Here is a 23,848-nt window from a genome sequence, read left to right as displayed (position 1 = left end):
TCAGAGAAATAAAAATATTTGAACCAAATGAAAATGAAAGCACATCATTAAAATTTGTGAGATGCAGTGAAAGCAATGGAGAGAGGAAAATTTATCACACTGAATACATATATTGGAAAAGAAAAAAGATATAAAATCAATAATCTAAGTTTCCACCTTAGGAAACTAGAAAAAGAAGAGTGAATTTAATCTGAAGTAAGAAGAAGAATCAATAAAAATTAGGGCAAAAATCAATGAAATTGAAAACAGGAAATCAATAAAGAAAATCAATGAAACCAAAAGCTGATTCTTTGAAAGGAGTAATAAAATTGTTAAGCCTCTAGCAAGGATATCAAAGAAAAAAAAGAGAGCAGACCCAAATTAGTAATATTAGAAATGAAAGAGGAGACACCACTACAGATCTTATGGACACTGTAAGGATAACAAAGGAATACTATAAATAACTCTATGCCCACAAATTTGATAATCCAGATAAAGTGGACTAGTTTCTTGAAAGATTTGATTTGCCAAAACTTACATGAGAAGAAACAGACAGAATAGGTCTATAGCTATTAAATATATTGAATCAATAATTAATAACTCCCAAAACAGAAAGCACCAGGTTCAGATGGGTGCACTGATGAATCCTACCAAACATTTACAGAAGAAATTTTGTCAATTCTTTACAATCTCTTTCAGAAGACAGAAGCAGAGGGACCATACTTCCTAACTCTTCTATGAGGTCAGCTGTTACCTAGTACCAAAACCAGAAAAAAGACATTAAGAATAAGTTACAGACCAATCTCCCATAAACACAGATGCCAAAATCCTTAACAGAATATTTGCAAATTGAATCAGATGATGTACAAAAGTAATTATACACCATAATCAAGTGGGATTTATCCCAGATATGCAAGGCTGGTTTGACATTCAAAAATCACTTAATGTAATCTATGACATCAACAGGCTAAAAAAAAATGATCATATTAATAGATACCCAAAAAGCATTTGACAAACTGCACCACCCACTCATAATTTGGAAACAAACAAACAAACAAAAACAAACCCTCTCTGCAAACTAGGAATAGAGGGTAATGTCTTCAATTTGATAAAGAATATCTACAAAAGACCTATAGCTAACATTATACTTAACAGTAAGAAACTCAAAGTTTTCCCACTAAGATCAGGATCAAGGCAAGGATATCCCCTTTCACCACTCCTTTTCAATATCATACTGCATTAGCCAATGCAATAAAACAAGAAAAGGAAATAAAATGTATGCACATTGAGAAGTCAGAAATAAAACTCTTTGTTCACAAATGACATAATTGTCCCAGTAGAAAATCCAAAAGATTCTAAAAATGAAAAAAACATCCTTCTGGAACTAATAAGCAAGATTGTAAGACACAAGGTTAATATATGGAAATCAATCACTTTCCTATATACCAGTAATATACAAGTGGTATTTGATGTTGAAAACACAATACTATTTATGTTAGCATCCCCCCAAAATGACATACTTATGTAGAACTCTATCAAACTATGTATAAGACCTATAAAAGGAAAACCACAAAATTTTGATGAATGAAATCAAAGAAGAACTAAATAAAAATAGAGGTTCCATGTTCATGGATAGGAAGATGCAATATTGCCAATATGTCAGTTCTTCCCATCTTGATCAATAGAGTCAATACAATCCCAAGCAGAATCCCAGCAAGTTATTTTGTGTCTCTCAATAAATTGATTCTAATGTTTCCATGGAAAAGCCAAAGACCCAGAATAGTCAGCCCAATACTGAAGAAGAACAAAAATTGAGGACTGATTCTACCCATCTTCAATATATACAACAAAGCTACAGTAATTGAGACAGTATGGTATTGGCAAAAGAACAGACAGAACAAAACAGAATAGAGAGCCCAGAAACAGACTCACATAAATATTCAACTCATCTTTGATAAAGAGCAAAGGCAATAAATGAAGCAAAGACAATCTTTTAAACAAAATGGTACTGAAGCAACTGAACATACACATCCAAAAAAAAAAAAAAAAACAAGAATCTAGATACAGAACTTATACCCATTCCAAAAATTAATTCAAAATGGATCACAGATCTAAGTAAAACACAAAAACTGTAAAACACCTAGAAGACAACATAGAAGAAAACTTAGATGACCTTCGGTATGATGATGACTTTTTAGATACAACATCAAAGGCACAATTCATGAATGAGATAATAGATAAGCTGGACTTCATTAAAATTAAAAATTTATGCTCTGTGAAAGACAACATCAAGAGAATGAGAAGATAAGCCACAGGCTGGGAGAAAATATTTGCAAAAGACGTATATAATAAAGGACTATTGCCCAAAAGATACACAGAACTCTTTAAAAACTCAACAATAAGAAAACAAACCACCCAATTAAAAGATGGACCAAAGACCTCAACAAATACCTCACCAAAGAGATATATAGATGGTAAATAAGCATATGAAAAGATGCTCCATATCATATGACTTCAGGGAAATGCAAATTAAAATGACGACAACATACCACTACATACCTATTAGAATGGCCAAAACCTGGAACACTGACAACACCAAATGCTGGTGAGGATGTAGAACAGGAACTCTCATTTATTGCTGTGGGAATGCAAAATGGTACAGCCACTTTGGAAGACAGTTTGGCAGTTTCTTACAAAACTAAGCAAACTCTTACCATACAATCTAGCAATTACACTCCCTGGTATTTACCCAAAGGAGTTGAAAACTTATGTCCACACAAAAACCTGCACATGCATATTTATAGCAGCTGTATTCATAATTGCCAAAATGGGAAGCAACCAAAATATCCTTCAGTAAGTAAGTGGATAAATAAACCATGGAACATCCAGACAATGAAATATTATTCAGCACTAAAAAGAAATGTGCCATCAAGCCTTAAAAGACATGAGGAAACCTAAATGCATATTATGAATGGAAAGAGGCAAATCTGAAAAGGGTACATACTGTATGATTCCAACTAAATGAAATTCTGGAGAAGGCAAAACTGGAGACAGTAAAAAGATCAGTAGTTACCAGGGTTTAGGGGACAGGGAGAGAGGACTAGGCAGAGAACAGGGGATTTTTAGGGAAATGAAAATATGCTGCATGATACCATAAAAATGAATACATGTCATTATACATTTGTCCAAACTCATAGAAAGTGAGTGAATTCACCAATGTGAGTGAAGTCACCAAGAGTGAATTCTAATGTAAACTATGGACTTTGGGTGATGATGTGTCAATGTAGGTTCATCATTTGTAACAAATGTACTACTCTGGTGAGGTATGTTGATTATGGGGAAGGCTGTGCAAGTGTGGGGACAGGGGTATATGGGAAATCTCTGTACTTATTCTTTACTGTTAACCTAAAATTTCTCTTTTAAAAAGTTTTAAACAAATAAAAAACCCAAATCACAGCATTTCATTCACAGGGTATGCAAGGATTAAATGAGATAATCTATGAAAAGAGTTTTCCCAGGAACTGGCACAGAGTCAGTGTTAGCCATTTTATGATTTGTAGTTGAAAAGTGTTTTGGGCCAATATGGTAAGGATCTTCATATGCTTGTAGACTAACTTCCCCATTTGATTGATGGAGGGAGTAAGGTTCAGAGAGGGAAAAGGACCTGCCCATCATCACATAGCAAGTAAGAGTGATAGATCCTCAAGTTCAGGGCTCAAAACCTGGTATTATTGGAAATTCCTTGGCTACAGCACATGGTGGACCCTCAATAAATGTTAGTTAAGAAGACATTCATTCATTTTGTGGCCTCTACTGCAGCCATCCTCAACCTTTTTGGCACCAGGGACTAGTTTCATGGAAGACAACTTTCCCATGAACAGGTTGGGGGAATGATTTCAGAATGAAACTGTTCCACCTCAGATCATCAGGCATTAGATTTTCATAAGGAGCGTGCAACCTAGATCCCTCACAAGCACAGTTCACCATAGGGTTCTCACTTCTATGAGAATGTAATGCAACTGCTGATCTGACAGGAGGCAGAACTCAGGAGGTAATACTCGCTCACTTGCCCACCTCCTGCTGTGTGGCCCAGTTCTTAACATACCATGGACTGGTACCAGTCCAAAGGCCAGGGGTTGAGGACCTCTGCTCTACTGAAATGCATCTTACAAATGCTTGGAAAGCCACCTATTTGTAGGTTAGAGATGTTCTCTTTGCTCGAAAATCTGAGGTTCAGTTGTTCTTTCTGAAAAGGCTTAGCTTGTTGGCCAAGTGCAGTGGTGCTCCATCTTTGTGTGGGTAGAGTTTTTGTTTTAGAGTTTCTGAAAGACCAATAGTCAAGCAGGAGAAGGAGGCTTCTGGTGAAATTAAAACACCCACTCAGCTTCCATGGATCTACCAGGGTTGTGGCTGAGGGAGGGGGGTGCTCAGTGCCTAAAGCTTTTCCATGACTAGCCTGGCTGCCCCTCACCCCCACAAGGAGGAAGCATCCCTCCAATCCTGTGTCCCTCCAATCTTGCATTCATACTCAGGAGGTTCATTTGCCATCTTGTTTTGCAGTCACTCATGTGCATATGTCTCTTCTACAGGGTCATCCCCTTGAAGGCAGACTTCACTCTGTATCCCATCTCCCAGCACAGGGCTTGGCCCACACACACATGAGATAAATGAATATCAGATAAATGGATGAACCCAGGTGCTGAGGGAGGTAGTGCCCAGTACTCCAGAGTTCACAGTACCCAGAACACCTCAGCTGCGAAGATTTAGGAAAGCCTTTCTCAATTGCAGTGATCAGCACACTTGACCCCTGAGATACAGACAGGCTGTGACTTCTCTCCCAAATTCCATCACCTAGGAGGTCACCAGATGACTACTGATGACTACACCAAGTCAAAAGGACAAGAGTGTGCACAAAACCTGCCTCCACACATATGTAGCCTAGCCCTGCAATAACTCGCCCTGTGTAAATAAGGTGGCTAAGGGCATGGGCTCTGGGGCCATATTTCCCCAGTTCACATCCGGAGTCCACCACTTATTGGCTGTGTGAACTTGGCAAATCACCAAACTTCTCTGGGACTCAGTTTACCATCCACGTAATGCAGACAATAGTAACAATATCTACCTCATAGAGTTATTTAGAGAACTAGACACAGTCCATACATGTTAAGTGCTTAGAACAGTACTATGTATTCAGAAAGCCCTACATAAATGTTTGCTATTTAATTGAATGAAAACTGAATGCTGCATTCTAAGTTAGACAGAGCTAGACACTTCTACCATCTGTTAAAAAATTGCCTATTGATAAGCTTGGACAATGTCATATGTATGCCAATTCTGATCCCTATTACCATATGTTTGTTTCAATTTATAGTTCTGTTGTTCTCTAAAAATTTACTTCACTATTTCCCTGGAGAGCTAGAGTTATATTCCAGAAGAATTTTTTCTCAGTTTAACACATCTAAAGGGAACAGGAGCAGGAGGGAAAGGTCAGGGAAGAGGAGAAGATCAGATCACACTCTTGCCTTCCTCACTGTGGGTCCCCAGGCCACAGATAGGCAGATCCAAGCTGGGCTAGGGAGGAGTTTTGAAGTGAATGTGAGACTGCAGTTTTAAATTCAAGAACTGGACTGGACTGGACTTTTAACATCTAAAAGAGAGCCTTAATTATTGAGAAGATGTTTGTTCTTATAATCAATAACCCAAAAGCTATTAAATCTGCGATGCAACCATCGGGGTCAGGGAAGGAAGTGGGCCATAGACAAACTTAGAACGAACTAAAGCTATTTTTTGTTTATATTTCATTGAGTTCAGCCTGTTCTTTCTGTCAGTTCTGCTTTTCTGGGACTCCTCTTGGTATCTTAAGAATCAGGATGTAGGCCGGGTGCAGTGGCTTACGCCTGTAATCCCAGCACTTTGAGAGGCCGAGGCGGATTACAAGGTCAGGAGATCGAGACCATCCTGGCCAAAGTGGTGAAACCTCGTTTCTACTAAAAAAAAATAAATACAAAAACATGGTGGCACACGCCTGTAGTCCCAGCTACTCAGGAGGCTGAGGCAGGGGAATCGCTTGAACCCAAAAGGCAGAGGTTACAGTGAGGCAAGATCGCATCACTGCACTCCAGCCTGGTGACACAGTAAGACTCCGTCTCAAAAAAAAAAATAATAATAATCAGGGTGTAAAACTCCCTGCGCAGTGAGGTAGGCAGACGCTTCCAACAAAATAAGAGAGCTACAGAGTGACTACTCAGTTACTGGAGGGGTCAAAGCAACCTGTGAGTGGAGGTGGTAGGAGATTGGCTGGAGAACACATCTCTCAGCTAATGCAAACAGAGACCCACAGAGACTCCCCCAGAACCTATGAGAGGGTCCCTGACCCCAGCATTTGGGTGGCCGGCATAGCAGAAGGCACTGATAGCTCGGAGAAGCCCCAGTGAGCACCAGTTGGTCAAATGACTCTTGTTGCCTTTTCTCCTTTACTATCTCTCACCCCCAACCCTGGAGGAGCCAGAAAGGGAAGGAGAAAAAGCTGACCCTATTCCTCTTTCCCAGAGCAAATTCTGAGCCACAGGGAGGAAGAAGCTCTGACTTAGATGTGAGATTGAAGTTTTAAATTGTACCGAATTGTACTTTTTAATAGCTGAGAACGAGCTGTAATTATTAAACCAAGACCAATGTGATGGGTGAACATGGCCAGATGCTGTGGGACTTCCTTCTGAAAACATCATTATCAGAACAGGAAGAGTTGGACAGAAAACTTTGTAGGCGATTCTTCAAAGTCAGTAAAAATACAGCTAGCTTCCATTTGTACCTCAATGAGTTCATTCCTACTCAGTAAATGGGCTAATGGAAAATGGATACAACAGCAGTTTCATAGGGTTATTATCATGAGGGTTAAATGGGCTCACATATGTAAAAATGATTCACATGGTCCCTGACAAATGATGTAAATATAAATCACACAACATTTAACAAATATCTGAGGGCTTATTCCATGCCAGGCATTGTTCTGGCTGTAGGGGTTGCATAGTGAACAAAAAAATCCTCATAGAGCTTTCATTCTAGAGGAGACAGATAAAACAAAATCATTATGTATATATAATGCTTCTCTATACTCACATGGTAGGTGCTTTTATATGTATATATATATGTATGTATGTATATAAATATATGTATATTTGGCAAGCCTAGAATAGCAGTAGTGAAAAATAGCTATATATATATATATATATATATATATATATAGAGAGAGAGAGAGAGAGAGAGAGAGAGAGAGAGAACCATAATGTATAAATGTATCTATTTCAAGTCATGAAAAATGCTATAAAGAAGAATAAAGCATGGTAAAGAAATATGGGAGGTGAGATGGAATGGGGCCATCATTTAGATAATGATGATTTATTTGTTGGGTAGACACTTTACAGTTTCAAAAAACATCCTCATAAGCACTGCCTCATTTTATCCATAGTTTTGTGAGGGATTATTCCTGTCTAAAGATAAGGAAATGTGAGCTCAGAAAAGTTCAGTGACTCCAAGTCAGGTGACCTTTCATTACCCTTAACAACGAAAGCAGGAACAAGACCATTTCAGCTAGAAGCTTTCACATTCTCTACACTCCCTGAATTAATTCCGGGACCCAAAGTCAATACAGCATTACTGGAAGCCAGTGCTTATGGGGCTTGGCCACAGACTTGGAAAGAGGATTTACATTTTAGATCTTACTTGCAGCGAAGCTATGGCTGCCATCCGCTTTGTGAAGAACAGTATCCCAACCAGGTCACCCTGGGGGACAGCTTCAGCGTTGATGTCTGTTTTGCCTCAGCCTACTTGCAAGCTGGGTAGAGATTACTACCGATATATTTGTTCTCTAAAAGCTAAGCTGAAATATTAAACCTTGCCTGTTCTAAGTTAAAAGTTCACCAATGAATCATAAGTTTGGATTAATCTGCTCAAAGGAAGACTGTCCACGATTTCACCTCAAAGTTTCACAGAACAACTAGTCTTTTTCTCTTAAGGAGAGGGCAGCTGCAGCTTGCTGGAGTCCTCAGGAAAGGCAAATGTGTCTGGGATTTCAATCCAGCAAGCTCAGTGTAGAAGCAAGCCTTAGCAGGCAGCTCCTGTCCTCTGTGGCTGGAAGGACAGCCCTAATTCCCAGTCCATTTGAAATTGATGGCAAAGCAGCTGCACAGAGCATTTGCATTTGCGCTTTTAATGCCATTAGAGTATTTCCTTGTCTTCAGGCTGAAGATAAGACGGAGATTGGGTGTTTTTTAAAATGACTATTTTGGATGCATCTGGCACTGTAATTCTTAGGGAGGAAATGTATTGTTTGGAAAAATATTTTGAAAAGTCATTTAGGGTGAGTGAGATAACCTCTATGGACATAGATGTCAGCAGAAACCAAAGATCGAAGAAGAGATGACATTTAGTGAGGGAGGGGTGTCTCAAGGAGGAGGAAGAGAGAATGAGAAGAGAGATGGAAGAAGAGAAAAGGGAGATAGCAGGGTGGAGAAGGGCTGGGACTGGTTATAGGAGCAGCAGGGGCAGGGCCAGTAAGCCCCCACTGTGGTGAAGAGGCTGAAGAGCATTTTGAAGTGGGGGATGTGATGTCTGTTCAGTGGGACCCTGTTTGGGATGTAAACCTCTCCTACAAATCTCACTCTACTAGGATCACAGAGGCTTCCTGCAGGCTGTCTTGCGAAAAGCAAAGGGGGTGCTCAGTTTCCTCCTTGACTCACTGTGGTATAGCACAGGATTGTCTGACAGAACTTTCTGTGATGCTGGGAACATTCCATTCTGCACTGCCCAATGTGGCAGCTTCTAGTCATATGTGGCTCTTGAGTATTTGAAATGTGGTTAATGCAACTGCTAATGAACTAAAGTTTTTATTTTGTTTAACTTTAAGTTAAACAGCCACACACGGCTCATGACTAGAAGTGACCCCGAGAAGGCAAATGCCTGGAGAGCTGCTAAAGTCTTGGAGCAGCTTGAGACTTAGAGTGAGAGTGAGACTGGGGTGCTGAGGTGAAGGCATGAGTTAAACTGATTTTACCTAGATCAGGAGGTCAAGAAAAACACAAGGTAAAAGGGTTACAAAAGTATTTAAGAAAGAGAGAATAGAGAGAGGGTTCTTATGCAGGCAAACTGGAGTCTCTAAAAGTGGTGAGGGTTTTTGTTTGTTTTGCCGAATATAAGCTAATAAATGTCTATTTGTATCCATGCACAGACATCTCATGCAGACTTCATAACAGCAACAGTTATAATAGCACCTGGTAGGTGCTTAATATATGTCTGAGTTACTGGATGACTGAGTAAACAGTACCTTCCATCATCCACTGACATCATCTCAGTTGAATCTGGCAACATCCCCCTGAGGAAGCTGGGGCAGCTGAGGCTCAGAGAGGTTAGATAGTTAAGTCCAGGAAAGTCAGGATTCCTGGTCTTTTGGTTTACCCAACCTGTCCCCCAACCCGTATGTAAGAGGCTTCATCTGCGTTCTCCACCGTGGCCTCTGCAAGAAGGTTTGTAGATGACACCACAAACACCTGGCCAAGCTTATAGCATACACATCCACAGTGTGCGCCCTCCTTTCTCCCACCTGCTGGGGGGCACCTCCATAGCAGAGTCATACCGAGATCCTTTCTGGGTCCCCATTGCCACTACTTAACACAGAGCCTCCGACATAGCCAGTCTCTATCAATACTGAGGGACTGAAGAAATGAATGAATGAAATAGCCAAAGGGAGTTTCTTCACTGACTTTTAAAAACATCCCTTTCACTTTGGAGAAATCATGTTAACACAGCACAAAAACACTTTACCCTCCCAAAGTCACCGCAGAGCATCCTCCCATTTCTAGAATGCAGCCATTTCTCAGCCACTCAGTTTTTGGGCTCTCCAGGGTGGCTGGCTCAGGCCTAACACTGCTCTTTGTTTTTTTTTCCTACAGATGATTTTTCTGTTGGGGATCTGAAAAGGGAATTCCTGAAACTCATACACTGACCTCTTTCTGCCATTTCAGCCCTTGGTATTCCTGTACTCAGAACAGTGGTAAAGAATCGTGGTGGAAAACACGCCTGTTTTTGTAAGCAGATGCAGGAAAAATTACACATAGAAAGAGGAAGTTAACAAAAGGAGGAAGAGTTTAGATGTATTGACTCAAATTGGGTATTTTTTGGTGTAAAATATAGATTTTTAGCCATCAAATAAATAAATGATTAGTCTTAAAGAATGCCCCAACAGCTTTCCTTGGCCTATTAAATGGGGATGATCAGTGCCAACAATCTTTTGTAGACATAGCTCTGAATGTAGATTATATTTTTATTATAAGGTGTAAAGAGAGCAGTCAGGACTGCGGTGACAATGCAAATAGTATCACTCCTTGTAGAGGACCCCACACCTCCAATCTAAGGATACAGGGCCATTTCCAGTTCCTCCAAGCATCCACATGACTAAGCCAAGCAGGTTGCCTGTTCCAGGCTGATTGACATCCATGTAACACATTTGTGAGTTCAATATTTGCCTCTCAGAGAGAAGACATTACTTTGTGAAAATTAAGTACTGAGGAAATTCAGGTGAGACAGTCCCTTCTTACTTTATAACGTTTTTGGACTGTTTGAAATTTGGATAGCAAAGTATCACAGTGAAGTTGAAGTCGTCAAAGTACCAAAGTAAGATCTTTGATAACTTTAAAAAAATAACTACAATGCTTTAAAACTGTGCATAAATTACTTAAAGTTGGGGTTGTGGGGAGGATAAGCCTGGTGAGGCTGGACTCACCTTTCCAAAGCTGGCAGCATTGACAGGTTGGGTATCATTCTTCTCGCAGAAATCCAGGTAATGCATATAGAGGGCACTGCGAGGGATGCAGACCCCCTCTGCAATCTCATAGTTCTCCTCCAGCCTAGGGAAATAAATGCCCAATGAGCAAAAAATGTGTTACCTGCCCCAAGCAAGAATGATCTGTTTTTTCTAGTCTTCTAGAGATGAGCAGACCTTAGAAATAATGCTCTTTCTACAGGTGGAGAAACTGGGGCCCAGGAAGACAAAGCAAGCCGCCCAAGGTCATGCCTGGCATGAGTTGGCACTGTCAGAATCCTGGCCCCTTTGGATATGACTCCAGGCTACTTTTTCAGCCCAAATTCCCAGACTCTCTACTCTGTGCTGTCATCAACCTGGCCTTATTCTGGGTAGATCAGATACTTGCAAACTCCAAAAACTATTTAGGGCCTTGTGGGGGCCCCAATCAGCAAGGATTGGAACCACAGACCCACTTGATGAGCCTTTTGTAATAGCTAAAAGCCAAAGGAGGATATCAACATCTTGGAGCTCCTTGGCTGACAAACTCGATGGAGGGAGATCGTCTGGGAAAACCAACGCCCAAGGAGAGACTTATGCAGCCGTATAGCCACTAATCTGCTGACTGAAGGGAGTTCTCATGACCAGAGGAGGAAGTTGGCCCATGATTACTTTAGGATCCTCTTCTACTCTGCTGTGCTAGGAGGAATGATTCTATACCCATTCCTTACCTTCTTGGCGAGTCTAGGTTAGGGATTCTGTAGGAGAGATTTTTTACAACTGAGTTTACAGACCCAGCCTTGTCACTTGCTGGCTTGGTGACCTTGGGCAAGTTACTTAAGCTCAGGCCTCAGTTTCCCTTTGGAGGGACTGATTTGTAAGTGCCTCCTAAAGTGGTTATAATGATCAGATGAGGTAATGTGTGACAAGCATCTGCATGGTGCCTGCACGCGCATGGTAAGCACTGAGTAGACGTCAGACCTCCTCATCATTCATTCTTCCTCTCTGGAAAACATTTTTGGGCACTATAAGTCCTGACTCTCTGCTAGATATTAGAGATATAAACAAAAATTAGAGACAGGTTTTTAAAAAATTTATTATTCTTTAACCCAAACACCAGAATATAGGCATCCAAATGAATCATGCCTCCATTGTCCTAGGCACTCTGGAAGGTTAAACATCTTTCCCAAGAAAACTGCTGTGGCACAAGACAATTTGGAAACTTCTCTTTTGGGTCATGCCTTCGAAGCCTGGGGCACCTACTGCTCAATGAACTCACCAAGAGAAAACTTTCTCCTTTGATCATTTACTAGATTTTAGGAAACAACCCAAAGTCATTTGGAAGCAAGTTTGGGGGATAAAGTAACTGGAAAGCCATCCCCCAATCCCAATATTTTTGGTCAAAAATAAGGCAAAATTCTAAAGTGATGAAACAAATGTCCTCGAGTGGCTTCAAAACTCCCTCTGAGAGCATTTGCCAAAGAAGTTGCCCAGGGCTGTCGTAAGTGAAGTGGAATGAGGACACGGCCCCCCAAGGTGCCCACTTGAAAGGGTAGAACTCACTCAACTCATTCCAACATGTGATTGCAAGAACATCAGTTCAGTCATTTCATATTCCAGCCCCATAGAGGGGGATAAAACCCTAGGGACACAGACCTGTCAGCGCCAAGGTGAAAGCTGGTGCTGAATGGTTCCCGATCATCTCATCCATCCCCCCTCTTCTGGGAAGGGGAACACTGAGTAACTAGGGATGGTTTTTAGCAATGTTCCCAGAAATATAGTTGAGGTAATCCTTTCTAGGTAATCAAATTCCTTGAGGCTGGGATGGTGTCTGAGTCACTTCTGTATCCTTGAGGTCCAGTGTATTTCTTGGCAGACAGTAGGTGCTCAATAAGTGTCTTATGGATAGATTATTTCAGTCATTTATTCATTCAACAAATATTTATTGGTTGTTTCACCTGCCAGGCACTGGGGATATCACAGTGAGCAAGCTGGTCCTTGTTTGCATACAGTGAACAGATTAATGGTAGTCAGATGGAAAAAGACACAGAAAACATTTAACTCAACAAATATTTACTAAATGCCAGGTGATGTTCCAGATATTAAGGAAACAGTGGCGAACAAAATAATGGTCTTGTCCTAAATGGGCTTACATTCTGATGTATGTCTTTGACATCATAAATTAGAATTCTAAGTGTGTTTTCCTAGGAAAAGGGTTTCACATAAATAATAGGTTTCTTAGGACTGTCCTAAGCTTCAGGTCCAATATGAATAAAAATCAGCCTGGGAGGTTAGGCTGGACCCCTAACTGCCATTCACGGCATTGTTTCTCTATAAAAGTGAGTTCAGAGGTCCAAGTAACCAGCTCATGTACAAACTTGTGGGGCCTCTGAATCAGACAGCTTTCTCAAACTGGGGTCTCACAGACATGCTTTGTTTTGGCCTGAACAGTGTTGGCCAAATTTTTAAAATTCAGGACATTGCACATAAGAATCTGGATTTCTGGCTTCTTTTGAAAAAGCCGAGATCTGGCAACACTGGGCCCATATTCCCGCATGACAACAATTGGCCAGAGCTACATGTGCCCTGGAGTTGGCCAGAGTCCTCACTCCTCCCTATTTTTTTTTGTGCCCTGTCTGTTTTCTATTCCTTGTCTGGCTCCTGTAGGCACTTGTGTTGGCATAAGACATGATCTATGTCCTAGTTAGCTTTGCAGTCTATCTGGGGAGAAGTAGGCACAACACAAAAAATAATATTTAATTACCATAAACTCCTGACGATAGGTACAGTTGAAGGTGGGAAAGCAGAGAGACTGATGTGCAGATGAGAGTAGATAAAGTCTCATGGAAGAACTGGGTTTGGAATTGTGTAACAACAAAAAACAACAGCAGCTAGCATCTCTTGAGCTCTTCCTAGGTGCTGAGCACTGGGTATCCATGGTCTCATTTGCTCTCACAATAACCGTACGGTATGAGGTAGGTATTTACATGTATGTTTCAGGATAGGAATTTGAGAGTCAGGGAGTGTAACTCATTTGCCCAGTCATGCGGCTGGTAAGTAGGAGGGTTTTCCTCACTCCAAACCTCTCTGGTATCTGTCATGGTAGTTGGGGAGGAAGGGACATTTCAGGCAAGTAGAACAGCAAGGATGGGAGATGGATGTGCCATGTGCTTTGAACGATGGGAGATGCTGATCCCAGTGGAGAGAGAGTGAAGGGGTCTCTAAAGGGAAGAACCATGGCGGGTGGAGGGAGTCTTTAAATGCCACACAAATGGATATGACTTGGCTTAAGAATTTAGCACCCCCTTGGAGTTGAAGAGTTACTGTAAAAATATTATTTTCAGAAGAAGGCATTAGAATTGTACTCAGGAGGACTGAAAGAAACAAAGACTCAGAGGAGACAGGAAGACCTGAGTGCTTCTAGGATGCTATAGAATAATTATAATAATATCATAATAATATCATCAATAACAACAATAACTGACATTAATTTAAATATGTTCTATTTGCCAGGAATGGCTCGAGTATAATAAAAGAATGTCAAACAACAAAAACAAGAATGAAACACCTGTCTCACAGGTATCATCTTAGACTTTTTTTTTCTTTTGAGAGTCTTGCTCTGTCACCCAGGCTGGATTGTAGTAGTGCCATCTGGGCTCACTGCAACCTCTGCCTCCCGGGTTCATGCAATTCTCCTGCCTCAGCCTCCTGAGTAGCTGGGATTATAGGCGCCCACCACCACACCCGGCTAATCTATGTATTTTTAGTTAAGACAGCGTTTCTCCATGTTGGCCAGGCTGGTCTCAAACTCCTGACCTCAGGTGATCCACCCGCCTTGGCCTCCCAAAGTGCTGGGATTACAGGCGTGAGCCACCAAGCCTGGCTATTTTAGACTTTTGAGAGTTTCATTAAGCAATTTTTAAAAGAGATTTGATTTCAACACTTGTAGTGGAACATTTTCCAGTCTCATGCATACCTATGAACAATTTGGGCAGCTGCAGTTTTGTGTATGACAAGCTGTGGGGAAGATAAAATACTCCTTTTTGCTTATTTTCATTAATGACTTCCTAGAATTCATTTTGGCGAAGAAAATCTCTGAACATCCTAAACAAAGGTGCATTTCAAACCATTCAGAATTCATCTTGCATATTATTATTTAAATTAATAGAGATCCTTTAATACCAATTAGATTTTTTTAAGCATGGGAGTGGCATGACCAATGCAATCTTTGGAAAGTTTGCTCTGCACCTCTTGGGGAGGTGGCCAAGGAGGACGATCAAAGCCTGGCACATAGTGGCTGATTAATTAGGACTTGTTGAATGAATGAATGAACACAGGAGACCAATTAGGAACTACTATAATAGTTCCGGCAGGAAATGCTGGGGCATGAACTGAAGCAGTGGTTGTGGGGGCAGAGATAACACTTAGGGTGTGGGCCTCATGATGCCAGATGGGAGGGGGCAGGAGTAACCAAGCAAACTCTCAGGTTCCTAACTGGGCAGAATGAATGAATGGGGTTCCATTCCCCACGATCAGAAATGCAGAAGGAGAGGAGAGGTAAAGGTGAAAATCATGCTTTCAAATGCAGCATTAAACAGCATGGATTTCCAAGTAAAGTCCTGGCACCTTCACCGATTAGTTACTTTATTTAAGCTCCCGGTGCCTCAGTTTCTATTTGCTGATCTTGTGGCTGTGTGCTCACTAAATCTGGCCAAGAGGTCAAGATTAAAATACAAGATCTTGGTTAAGATACATCCCATCAAATGAACCCATAGCAGCAACAAACTATTCAAATCCGATGGGTGTAAGTCATGGTTCACACAGGCTGAGCTAATTAAACGGTTACCTGTCAAAGGCCAGAGCCTCCTAAATAACTACATTTCAGCCCACGTTTTTGTTCCTCTTTCCGGAGCTTCTGAGCCTCAAAGTAACTAGGTGGCTTATAACTACGAAGCATTTTAATAAGCTCTATGAACAAATGGATGTAATTGGCACAGAAGGGCTCCTTTGATGCTTGATGAGTTTCTACGGGAATAGCATCATGACACCTTTGCCCAAACCTCACAAAATCCAGAGGTTCTGCCTGTGTACTAAAGTTGCTAATTGGAATGTCCACTTCCCTGACCAAGGCATGGCAGAAAGAAAGGCAGTTAATTATTTCTCTTCATATCTGATGAAATTTTCTCATTTCCTCCTCTCTTTAAGAGGACATCATTAGTCTGACATGGTGAACAATGCTCCATTATACCTGGGTTTTTTTTAATGATCACAAAAAAATTCCCCACTTCTTCCATTTTCTTATCTTCTGTTTAACAACTTGATTATATTTGAATTGAGCCTATCCTATTATGGAGAGATAATGAGCTCAGTCTGCTAGCTAACATGAGTCATTATCTGAGTTATATATTTTTAAGACCTCCTCACAAGGTTTCAGCATGTGGCCTCCTAGGGCACATGGAGGAAGCTTTGTATCAGCACTTCACAATGAAAAGCAAATGCTTCAGCACCTGACATAATTTCCCACTGTCCTCATTTTAAACCTGTGATTTCTTACATGTATACACAGAGATCTTTTAAACCGATTAAGTGTTTTACAAGCACGGAAGCAGCATGATCGATGTATTCTTATGAAAGGTTGCTCTGCATCAGTTCCAAGTGCCCACTTCTCAAGTTCTTGCACACATGTCAAGAACAAAAACTTTTTTATTCTCTTTTACCAAAACAAAAGACAACAGGATTTTTGTTTTTTACAGAAATCCCAGACCTTACAACAGGATTTTTAAAGAATATGAACTATTATAACTTATCACCGAAGTTGTCACAGAGATCTGAGACTGTAAACTATGTGAGAAAAAAAAGAAAAAACTCTCGTCAAGCCATCGGGACAAGACAGTAGTCTATACCCATTAATGACTCCCCATTCCCTCTCCACGAAAGTCCACATTCCTGACCATGGCATCCAAGGCCCCTGGCTCCTTCTCCAGCCTGCTTCCCCACAGGTATACCTCTTTCCAGCAAACTGGACCATGTCCTGCTCCTGAGACACCATGTCACCTTCCACCCCCACACATGATCCATCACCATCCTACCGCAAGGGATGACCTCTTCCACCATGCTCCACGCATCAAGGCTCAACTCACATTTCCTTTCCGTGGAACTACGTTCAATGCACAACCCACCCCATCTACTAACCACTTTTTAATCCCTTTCTCCTTTGCCAAATTCATTTATTCCTTCAATAACATGTAGAGTGCTGAGTGCCGCAATGGTCTAAATGCCAGGTACCGTTAAGTTTGTAGAAAAGCCACATCCTCTGCTCGTAAAGCTCTCACTACTTCCCAGGGACGGCCATAGTTCCTTATAGCTGATGGCTCAAATAGCTTTCATCAGGTGACACTGGTTTTAGAGTTTGAGATGACTGAGTTTGAAACCTGTCTCCACCACTTACAAGCTATATAGCCTGGGGCATGTTACTTGAACTCTCTCACTTCATTCATCCGTAAAATGAGAGAAACTGGACCCATCTACCAAGCGCGCTGTGAGGACAAGAATCCACACGTAGCCTGAGGCCCTTTACTGTAGGGAACTCTCAATTAAGAGTAATGATCAGCATTATTTTATAATATTGTAGAATATTCAGGTAATGTTTTATATCTTAAAACTGAAAATCCTTTGAGGGCAGGGACCAAAGCAAATTCCTATGGATGTTAACATAGTTCCTAGCACTGTGTCCTGAACACAGTCAGTGAACACTGCAGGAGGAAGGCGGGGAGAGGAGAAAAGGCCAACAAGAAGGAAGGCAGGCTTTTGCACAGGTCAAAGGACTCTGGTATTTTATTAATCGTAATATCTGAGTGGTTAAAGGAAAAGCATGGTTAATATTAACACATTTGATTTATATTTTCAAGTGCCTACTCTGCACCAGGGATGTTCAGATTTGCTATCACTACCCCACAAGATGAGTAACACTATCCCCTGTCACACAGAGGAAGAAATGGAGGGTCAAGGAAGTAAAGTGGCTTGTCTGCAGTGACTGGGCTGGACAAAGCTAAGCTTTAAAAGTATGGGCCAGGCACGGTGGTTTGTGCCTGTAATCCCAGCACTTTCAGAGGCCAAGGTGGGTGGATTATGAAGTCAAGAGATCCAGACCATCCTGGTTAACATGGTGAAATCCTATCTTTCCTATAAATACAAAAATTAGCTGGGCAGGGTGGCATGTGCCTGTAGTCCCAGCTACTCAGGAGGCTGAGGCAAGAGAATCGCTTGAACCCAGGAGGCGGAGGTTGCAGTGAGCTGAGATTGTGCCACTGCACTCCAGCCTGGTGACAAAGTGAAACTGTCTCAAAAAAACAAAACAAAAACAACAACAACAAAAGGATGAACTCGGATATGGTGCTTCTAAAGTTCTCACTGTGTGCTGGAGACTGACATTCATTTGGTCAGTCAGTCAGCATATATTTATTGAGCACCTACTATGTGCCAGGCACCATAGAATACAGCCATAACAAGAAGACACTAGTCTTGCCCCAGCCTTCAAGAAACCAGCAATTTACCAGAAGGACGACGGGAGCTAGGGAGATACCACCACCAGACAGCAAATGAATAGAAAACAGTGGGCTTTGGCTCTGGTTAGGCCTGAGGCTAAGTCTAGAAAAATCCAAAGCAAAATTAAACAAACAAACAAAAAACCAATCTATTTCATTAAACAACAGTTAAGCCAGGCTTTGCTGCTGAGTAGATGAGCCAATACAAAACAAGCATTTGCTTGGACCCTGACATTTCTCAGGGGACCTCAGCTGGCCCAGCTTCCCCCTTGTTGAGGATTTCCTTGGGGAGTTAGGTATGTTTCCTTCTTTGTGTAGAAAGAGACAATGACACTCCATTGTGCTGAGTCACCTACCTTGGTTTCCTCCTCTTTAAATACAGGTAACTGTCCTGCCTTCTCTATGGGATTTTCATGAGGATTAGGTATGCTCAGCAGTGACATTACCTCACAAGCCTGACATCCCACGGGTGATTGGTGAACCTGTGGGTCTGGCTGATGCGGGGCAAGGGACTGAATCAGAGACTTATTTCTGCCATTGTAATGTCTAAACTGGATCTAGGTGGTCTAAAGTAGCCATCAAATTCCTACCCTGGGTTTGACCTACAACCTACTGAATTAGTGTTCCAGTAAGGCCTGAGCTTGGGCAGCTTCTAGAATCTCTCAGCCCAGTTTTTGGTTATTCAAATCCCCTCTTTTTTCTTTGGCTAAAACTAGGCAGCGTATAAAGTACAGTGTTGAAATTTCCATGTTGTTGCCAACGCTTCTCTTGAGGCCTAGGCTACAGGTTTGCAGCCCAGAGCTCCGGTGGTCCTGGACAGTAGCTGAGGTGATTCTGGCACCATCCCCTACCAGAAGCTACCTCCTCAGTGGCCCCTTTCCACCTATGCCAGTCTCTACTCATCTCTGCTGCACTTTGCCGTTACAATTAGGGCCCTGCAGAACATCTTCTTATGTGCTCCCTTACACACCTGCGTGGGAGTGTTTCTCCCTGCCAGCATCAAGAAGCAGAGCTGCTGGGTGCATGTACTTCAAATGCTAATGGGATGACAAAATTGCCCATCAAATGGCTTTACCATTTGACACATTTACCCACAGCACAAAATACATTTTTTTAAAAAGTTGTGGTTCCACAACCCAGCATCTCATTCCCTGAGACATTTCTGCCCTTGGCACTGAGTTGTCTGGCTTAACTGACCTTCCTCCATCTGTAGCTGAGGTCATCAGGAAGGACACAGTCACATCTAGTGGCATTATCTAGCAACACTGGTTGCATTCAGAGCTAAAAATGTTCAGCCTCCCTTCTCAGAACCGTGTTATAACTCATGTCGTGAAAGCAATGTTCTATCACTGTTGAGGAAGAATCAAGTCACAAGCGGGTACAAAACGTCAGTTATCAGTGACAGACATCCAATGAGTCTGGTCTAGCAGCTGTGATCTGGTCTAACACTTCAATGTATTTCTTCTTTGGAACAGTGTCAAACCGAATTTCTTACCTATGACCTTCCAGAACATTCTAAAGAGAAATTAATTTCTTTTGTTTCATATTAATTTAGAATATTGATAGCTTGTTAACCACCCAAGTACTCCATTTAATTTTTTTCAAAAGAAAGGAAAATCCCCCCACAACTCCCCCTGAAAGTGACAATTTGATCTTCAGTCCTCCTCCTTTTTGGAAGAGCCTCATTTCTTCAGTAAATTGCTGGAAGGGAAAACGTCCCTACCCAGAAGGCGCACAAGGAGCTCTGGGTAAGGGCGGCAAGGGTGGCAGGCGAGGGCGGGGCACGGAGGGGGCATGTGTTGGCAGCAAGTAGGCCGGGACTGCAGAACAGGCTGCTTTCCATTTCGAAATTCTCTGCATGAATAGAGGTTATTGTGCAGCCGGGATTCCAGCAGCGCTCACCATCCCCAGTGAGTTGGGATTTACTAATCCTCGTGACTGAGGATGCTGGAAAGTGTTTGGCAGGAGGCATTTGACAATATTTGCCTGTTTTCTGCTGGGAGTTGCCTCCAGATCACGTGGCCCCAATTATTTTAGGCTGCTTGGCTGCTGTGTTATTTGTTCTTAGAGCGGTGTTATTTGTTCTAGGGTGATGGGGAGGGGGCTTGTGGCAAGGAAGGGGAAGAAGGAGAAGCAGATAGCTCCTAACCTAGTTCCAATAACAAGCCAAATGTCCCAGGAGAGCTCAGCACTGTCAGGCAGGTGGCAGGTGCCTTGGTGGTGAGGCCAGTGTCCTTTCCTGGGCCTCCCTCCTCTCTGTCCTCAGGGGGCTGCCTGCTGCTGCTGGAGAGAGGGCACAGCATGAAGGACATAAATGCCTCAGAGAATAAGATGCTTGTCCTAGCTTTAGGTTCCTGTTTTGTAAGTATTTTGCACTGTGGATGAAGATATAAAATGGTAAATGGTCAATTTTGCAATCCATCAACACTTAAGTGTTAATGGAGCAATTCTGCTTCTTGATACAGACACGAAGACACACTCCCATGGTGTTCAAGGGGCCATAGAGGAAGATGTTCTGTGAGGCCCTATTTGTAATGGCAAAGAGGCAATTTGAACACAACCTAAATGTTCCTCAAAAGGGAAATGATGCTGGGCACAGTGGCTCACACCTGTAATCCCAGCACTTTGGGAGGCTGAGGCCAGTGGATCACTTGAGGTCAGGAGTTCAAGACTAGTCTGGTCAACATGGTGAAACCTCATCTCTACCAAAACACAAAAATTAGCTGGAAGTGGTGGTGTGCACCTATAATCCCAGCTACGCAGGAGGCTGAGGTAGGAGAATTGCTTGAACCTGGGAGGCAAAGGTTGCAGTGAGCCAAGATCATGCCACTGCACTCTAGCCTGGGTGACAGAGCAAGACTTTGTCTCAAAAAAAAAAAAAAAAAAAGGAAGTGGCAGCATTAATTCTGCCATTGTCTTACGCTATTGAATACTGCACTGCAGTTAAAATCAGGTTGTTCTTTATGAACCATGGATGTAGCTTCAGGACCTTCTACTGAGGAAGCAAGCAAGCAGTGGATTAATACAGCACAACAGGTTGTGGGTCAGTTTCTTAGTGTGATACATCTGCATGCTTTTTATAAAGGAGACAATGCTAAATAAAAAGCCATCGTTCAGAAACCTCTACAGATACATATGCATGTAAATGCAAAGGGAAGGGTCTATAATACATACCCACACATATGTATACACACAACTACACACATGCACACACATGTCTCACTGGTAACAAGGTTGCTTTTGAGGAGAAGGCGAAGAACTACAATGAGAAATGGACTAGAGCCTTACCTATAATGTTTTTGACTTTTAACAAGGAAATATATTTCTTCTGTAAATAAAAGTAAAGCAAAAATATATTTGTCAAATTTGCTTATATCCTGGGGTTTTGTTTGTTTCTTTCTGTGACGGAGTCTCACTTTGTTACCAGGCTGGAGTGCAGTCGCACAATCTCGGCTCACTGCAACCTCTGCCTCCCAGGTTCAAGCGATTCTCCTGCCTCAGCCTCTCGAGTAGCTGAGACTACAAGCATGTGACACCATGCCTAGCTAATTTGTATTTTTAGTAGAGATGGGGTTTCACCACATTGGCCAGGATAGTCTCAATCTCTTGACCTCGTGATCTACCTGCCGTGGCCTCCCAAGTTGCTGGGATTAGGCATGAGCCACCAAGCCAGGCCTCTCCTAAGTTTTTTTTTTAAGCTAACAAAAGAAGAAGAAAATTAGACAAAGAAAAAAAAGAAATTGAAAAAGTATGTAAGCACCAGCTTTAACTCTCAACCCCGTGGCAGCCAGAGCAAAAAGGGGACACATTGTAATTTATGTCACTTTTCCTTCTAAAATGGAGGGTGCATCCATTCTCTTTTGAGAGATTAAGTTTTTCTACTGAAACCATATTTTTTTAAAAAAAACGATACATGTGCAGCTTTATGTAAGCGATCACATGTTCTCCATCACTGTTTTAGGCATGACTGTTCCTATCTAAGTTTAATATCCTCCTTTCTCGTCCCTACTGCTTATGTGTCCTCTCCCCTGCCCACCTCTCCCCCTCAACTTGTGTCACTTTCCTCCTTGTGTGCTACATTCCAAGCACACGGGCCACCTTCTTGTTGGTCCTTCTGCAAGCTCAGCCTGCTGCCATCCCAGAAAGGAGTGGTGGACGCTGTGTGTGCCCAGACTGCCCTGGGGCACTGAGACATTGTTCCCCCTGCTGGGAGGCTGAGTCCTTCCAAGGAGTGGTCTTCAGCCAGACATGAAGGGAACTGCCTCTCCAAGTTACACCCGCCCTGGGGGCAGCCTCCATCCAATGATGGACAATGGGGTGGGGGATAAAGTCTTGGATCTGTTGCTTTGATTTGGGTCATCTTTAACTGGCCAACCCCACCTCAGAACTCCCTGCAGAAGCCTCTGTGATAACCTCTTCACTGCCCATCACCCCTCTGTCTATTCTTCATACCCCCATGGGTGTGGAGGTTGGGCACACACCCTAATAAACCACCTTTATGCACAACTCTGCTCTATCTGGAGAGCCCACCTACAACTGTGGGGCCTTTGTAGAAGCTGTTCTTTCCACCTGGGACATTCCCCTGTCCCTGGTTTTCACACTGTCATGGTATCATGTATCTGTCCACTGAAGTATCACCTTCTCAGAGAAACTTGCCCTTACTGCTCAGCCTGAAATAGCCTCCCTGATACCATCTATTAGCCAAGTCAAAGTCTCTGCACAGCACTCATCACTCTCTAATACATTCCCGGTTTATCTATCATTAGTTGTTTTTTTAAATGGAGACAGGGGGTCTTGCTCTGTCACCCAGACTGGACTACAGTGGCATGATCATAGTCTGTTATGGTCTTGAACTCCCAGGCTCAAGTGATATTCCTGACTCAACCTCCAGGATAAGTAGGATCACAGGTTTATGTCACCATGCCCAGATAGGTTTTTTGTTTTTTAGCAGAGACAGGGTCTCACTATGTTGCCCAGGCTAGTCTTGAGCTCCTGCTTCAGGCAATCCTCCACCTCAGCCTCTCAAAGTGCTGGGATGACAGGCCTAAGCCACTCCTCCCTGAGTGTCATTCATTTAAAAAATGTTTATTTCCCATTTTCCCTTTTTCATCAGTTCCTCTTCTTGGTCCACCTTATCCACCATTGCATTTCCAGGGCCTAGAACAAGGACCTAGCAAATGGCAGTGGCTCAGTAAACATTTCTTGAATGAGTTAATGACTGAAATTCTATCTTAAACATATAAAGAAAATTAGAGGAAACGTTGATGTTCTTTGAACAACTTGATAACTTTTGAGAAGAAAAAGACTAAAATGTACAAGTTCTTGAATTTGGTTTGGTTTTGAAAATAGATGTATCATTAAAAAAATTCACACCCAAACTTGTGACTTGGAGGGTGCAGTTTCTTCTGGAATGATCTATGTGACCCTTTATTTAGAAGAAAGGATATTTTGTACAGAATTAGGTACCATAGAAGGAGAGCTGCCTGTGCCTATGCCAGGAAGGTTGTCCTTGTGGGACTTGGAAGGAGTGTGC

General features: G+C 42.1%; 1 protein-coding gene across 8 annotated transcripts in view; it reads right to left on the bottom strand.

Moving 5' to 3' along the window:
- The window catches only part of RFX4 (regulatory factor X4), a 179,468-nt gene that overhangs the window by 98,761 nt on the left and 56,859 nt on the right, over positions 1-23,848 (bottom strand). For all 8 annotated transcript variants that reach the window (XM_078337185.1, XM_035258516.3, XM_035258517.3 and 5 more), the window contains one exon: positions 10,754-10,877. In XM_078337185.1, coding sequence (XP_078193311.1) covers positions 10,754-10,819 — 66 coding nt within the window. In that variant the 5' untranslated portion in view covers positions 10,820-10,877. The remainder of the gene's footprint in view (positions 1-10,753; positions 10,878-23,848) is intronic.

This window comes from Callithrix jacchus, chromosome 9, assembly GCF_049354715.1.
Source record: "Callithrix jacchus isolate 240 chromosome 9, calJac240_pri, whole genome shotgun sequence".
Lineage (NCBI taxonomy): Eukaryota > Metazoa > Chordata > Mammalia > Primates > Cebidae > Callithrix > Callithrix jacchus.
Note: the sequence above shows the minus strand (reverse complement) of the source record. Positions and strands in the feature narration are given on the sequence as shown.